This window comes from Tachysurus fulvidraco, chromosome 25 (assembly GCF_022655615.1).
Source record: "Tachysurus fulvidraco isolate hzauxx_2018 chromosome 25, HZAU_PFXX_2.0, whole genome shotgun sequence".
Lineage (NCBI taxonomy): Eukaryota > Metazoa > Chordata > Actinopteri > Siluriformes > Bagridae > Tachysurus > Tachysurus fulvidraco.
Window position 1 is genome coordinate 367,543 of NC_062542.1, and position 5,000 is coordinate 372,542.

At 43.9% G+C, this 5,000-nt stretch overlaps 1 protein-coding gene across 3 annotated transcripts in view; it reads right to left on the reverse strand.

Moving 5' to 3' along the window:
* The window catches only part of slc4a7 (solute carrier family 4 member 7), a 25,920-nt gene that overhangs the window by 8,211 nt on the left and 12,709 nt on the right, over positions 1 to 5,000 (reverse strand). For 2 of the 3 annotated variants that reach the window (XM_047808405.1, XM_047808404.1), the window contains exons 8-15: positions 4,115 to 4,174; positions 2,366 to 2,523; positions 2,107 to 2,194; positions 1,584 to 1,730; positions 1,346 to 1,446; positions 866 to 1,040; positions 382 to 515; positions 1 to 233 (exon numbers count right to left, since the gene is read on the reverse strand). The exon at positions 1 to 233 is cut by the window's left edge and continues 13 nt beyond it. In XM_047808405.1, coding sequence (XP_047664361.1) covers positions 1 to 233; positions 382 to 515; positions 866 to 1,040; positions 1,346 to 1,446; positions 1,584 to 1,730; positions 2,107 to 2,194; positions 2,366 to 2,523; positions 4,115 to 4,174 — 1,096 coding nt within the window. The remainder of the gene's footprint in view (positions 234 to 381; positions 516 to 865; positions 1,041 to 1,345; positions 1,447 to 1,583; positions 1,731 to 2,106; positions 2,195 to 2,365; positions 2,524 to 4,114; positions 4,175 to 5,000) is intronic. The other variant, XM_027156773.2, reaches the window with a different exon arrangement.

Consider the following 5,000-nt stretch of genomic DNA (forward strand, 5'->3'; position numbering starts at 1 on the left):
GGTTGTCCAGATCATTGTCCATGTTGATAGGGAACATGTCACTCAGGTGGAAGAGCTTCTCCAGTGCCTCATAGATGAAGATGATGCAGATGAGTGCAGCGAAGGCTTCCTCCGTGAAGCGTGTGATGTAACACACCAGAGAACTTGCATCTGTGGCCACCAACACAACACATAGGAACGCCGTCCACAAACCAATACTGGTGCGCAGAGGGAGGTAGGACAGGCCGTAATCACTGCACACACACACACACACACACACACACACACACACATACACACAAGAAGAGACTGCAATGTAACCAGCGTGTATAAGAACAGAAAACTCTACCACCAGGTGGCACATCATCATTAAACACTGCAGTGTGAGGGTGAGACTCTGACCTGCAGAACTTAAAGAGGATTTTCTCAAACACCAGAACCGGGCCGGTGCTGCCCAGGATCGTGAGAGGCTGACCAGCAAAGAGAGAGTATGCCACTCCGGTCAGAGACGCTCCAAATAAGGACTCAATCGCACTCTACAGAAAGAGTTGTTCAGGATCAGGTTTGTGTTGTATTACCATTAAACACTACACTGATGTTAACTGTAGCTAATCAGACATCATTAGTGTACAGGACTCAGCTTTACAGCCATGTTAACAGGGGAGGAGCTGCTCATGTCTTCTGCTTGTTGCCTGTGGGTGTGGCCTATCCAGCATTTTTAATTTCTAAATAAAAATGCTAGTAGCTCGACACTGAAGAGTTCAACTGAAGTTGTTCTGGGAAAACAATCATGTGAAGCCTAATTTAATAGAAACAACCACATGGCTCAGTATTACACACTGCTCCACCAAGTTCCTGGGCTGAAGAACCTACTGGAGAAACTCACAATGTTGTTCTTGGTAATTTCACCCAGCAGGCCACCGAATGTGATGACGGGAGACATGCAGGCGCAGTATAGGAACAGGACCGACGCCAAACACTGCAGACTGAACGCATCACGGAGATCGCTCCAATAAAACGGAGCTTTCCTCTTCACATCCAACACCAGACCACCAAATATACTGAAAGCGAGAGAATGAAAGAGTGAGTGAGTGAAACAGAGACAGAGAATGAAAGAGAGTGAGCGAGTGTTCCACTAAACTCCAGTCCTTTATCCCCAAACCCTTCCTCCTTCTCACAGCCCCTCCCACATTTGAATCCCATCTATACAATGCTGTTTTAATGAGGCGGCCTCGCTGAGCCTCTCTTCTTACACACACTTTATCAAACTGATTATTGCTAATCAAATCCTAATGCTATATCACACGTGTGTGTGTGTGTGTGTGTGTGTGTGTGTGTGTGTGTGTGTTTGTGAAAATATTCTTACCGTCCTGTCCTCTTCAGTTCTGGTCCTGTGTGAGGCTCCTCCTCTTTGATGACCTCAGACAGGGGAGCAGAGCCATTTGGCACCGGGATCTTCCTTTTCTCCTACACACACACACACACACACACACACACACACACACACACACAATCAGCTAAACTTAACAGTCATGTACATCTCTCCCATTAAACTCCACCCTCTGATATTCCTTTGTGCTGTGTTGGGTGGAGGACGTAGTCACCTGAGACGGGACATTTTTAGGTGGTTCTATGCGGATGGTGGGGTCCCACTCACCCGGGGGGAGAACAGTCACCTGATCCAGAAACTCATCGATTCCGGACAGCAGGTCATTTCTGTCTTTAGCCTTATATGCAACGTCATGAAAAATCTACACACACACACACACACGCATACACACACACATACGCATACACACACACACACACACACACACACACGCACACACACGCATACACACACATACGCATACACACACATACGCATACACACACATACGCATACACACACACATACGCATACACACACACACATTTGGTTACAGCTGAATGTAAGACCATGTATGTATGTGTGTGTGTGTGTATATATATGTGTGTGTTTGTGTGTATGTATGTGTGTGTGTGTGTGTGTATATATGTGTGTGTTTGTGTGTATGTATGTGTGTGTGTGTGTGTGTATATGTGTGTGTTTGTGTGTATGTATGTGTGTGTGTAGTGTGTGTATGTATGTGTGTGTGTGTGTGGCACCTCATCAGTCATCAGTGTAGCAATGGAGCGGCCAATCTCGTGGTACTGAGAACCTTTACCAAATGGCCCGAGCAACAAAAACAGGAACCTGCACATGCACACAAACACAAACACAAACACAAAGATAAAGTTTTAAATATATTAATTTTTATATGAATAGCTTTGTGAATATTCATGTGTCCTTGTGGGGACTGTGTGTGTGTGTGAGTGTGTATGTGACCTTGTGAGGACTGTGTGTGTGTGTGAGTGTGTATGTGACCTTGTGGGGACTGGGACCTCAGTGAGGCCAGTGAGGAGAACAGCAGGTGAGAGACGGATGAAGGCGATGATGGGTCTATCTAGAAAGTCAACTTCACCAACCAATACGTTAGACGCCTCGGCACCAGGAGGAATCTTCTTCATGAAGTTCATATCCACCTGAGGGTCAAAGGTGAAGGTCAAAAAAGGCAAAATTGTGTGTGAGTGAATCACTGACGTGAGAGCAGGAGCACTGATCCTCCACAACATTACACATAACATCAGGTGTTTACTGTGTGTCATGACATGATGATGTTCTACATGTGACACCTGATAATAAAAGACAGATTATAATGATGTCAAATAAATGTTATAAAACTAACATAAATTATACACGTGTAAAAACAATGAAACATTCTCACAACATACAGATTGCATTACTATTGATAGGATGTACATGTGTGTGTGTGTGTGTGCATGTGTGTGTGTGTATGTGCATGTGCGTGTATGTGCATGTGCGTGTGTATGTGCATATGTGCGTGTGTGTGTGTGTACGTATGTGTGTATATGTGCGTGTGCATGTGTGTGTGTATGTGCATGTGTGTGTGTGCACATATGTGTGTGTGTATGTGCATATGTGTGTGTGTATGTGCATATGTGTGTGTGTGTATGTGCATATGTGTGTGTGTGTACATTGTGTGTGTGTGTGTGTGTGTATGTGCGTGTGTGTGTATGTGCGTGTGTGTGTATGTGCACGTATGTGTGTGTATATGTGCGTGTGCATGTGTGTGTGTATGTGCATATGTGTGTGTGTATGTGTATATGTGTGTGTGTATGTGTATATGTGTGTGTGCACATATGTGTGTGTGTGTGTGTGTGTGTGTGTGTGTGTGTGTGTGTGTGTGTGTGAGAGAAGAACCAGATAATTTTGTAAGTAAAGACAAGCATCTGTTTCTTTGAGAAACCACAGGTGTGTTTTGTCATCCTCATTCTCCCACACATCTCAGTGTCATATTTTTAAACCCACTCATATGCAGTGTGGTGAGGACACACACACACACACACACACACACACACACACACACACACACACACACACACACACACACACACACACACACACACAGGGTCCCTGGGTGTGAGAAATGCACAAACACTAATATTATCATTATTACTGCCAGGAAAGTAATAAGTACCACCCAACCAGCAGGGAGCGCCAGACAACACTGTGTCACCCAGGAGCAGAATAAAATAAACAGTTCAGTCAGGATCCTGTGGTGAAGGAAAATAAAAGGTCCTCTCACACAGATGTGCTTCTCTTGCAGGACATCACAACTAACTAAACACGATGCCTCCTCTTTTTGTTGAAAGTGGGTGGGGCTAATACTGGGTTAAGTCAATGTAAGCTCCACCCACATAATCACAAGGCTGAGGTCACTTGATCAACCCTAAACATAGCGAGAGAGGTTACTCACTGTGAGAATCCTGATTCCCACCGTTTGTGCTATCGTGATAAAGGGCTGTCAATCACATGCTCATTAGAATATCAGACCAAAAAAGACCTGAATATTAGTAGATAAAAACACATGACATCATCAGAGAGTGTTGGCCAATCACAGGCCATGTACAGACTGAAACACAAGTTGACAAACTGCAGACACGTCACAACACCTATACATGACACGACACATGATCACACAGCACCACAGGATGACTGACAGGAGGTGATGAGTGACATCACGGCGGGGTGACTTATAGAGGCGGGACTTACGCTGGGTCTCTCACTTCCACAACGACAGTGAAAACAGATGCAACGGTCCTGTTGTCGTGGCTACCGTGCAGCGATGTGTGAAGTCAGGGATCAAGTCACAGGACACAAGAATTAATTTCCCTTTACATCTGAATATGGAGTCACTTTCCCTAATTTACTGCTTAATCCGAGTATAAACATTTATATTTCCACAATCAGAAGTTTATTACAGAAGATGAACACACTTGTGATTCAGATTCACTCGTGATTCAGATTCACTCGTGATTCAGATTCACTCGTGATTCAGATCTGTAAAAAGATTCATTTATTATTCGGTGTGACAGAAAGAGTGACGTGTGTCCTGGCAGGGGGTGTGTTCAAAAAGGGAATAGTTAGAAACTAAGAATGTCCGGGAGAATTCGAGGTTTTATAAGTGTGTGTGTGTGCATCAGTGTGTGTATATGTAAGTGTGTATGTCTATGTATATATACAGTGGTGTGAAAAAGTCTTGGCACCCGTCCTGATTTTTATTTTTTTTTTGCACATTTGTCACACTTTAATGTTTCAGATCATCAAACAAAGTAAATATTAGCCAAAGATAACACACGTAAACCCAACATGCAGTTTTTACATGAAGGTTTTTATTATTAAGGGAAAACTAAATCCAAACCTATATGGCCCTGTGTGAAAAAGTATTTGCCCCCCTGTTAAAACATAATTGTGGTTTATCATCACACCCGAGTTCAGTTTCTCTAGCCACACCCAGCTTCAGGACCTGGAAGACTTGCTGTGATAAACAGAACCATGGATTCTGCTCTCTACCAAAAGATCCTGAAGGACAAAGTGTGGTCATCTGTTAGTGACCTCAAGCTGAAGTGAACTTGGGTTCTGATCCAAAACACACCAG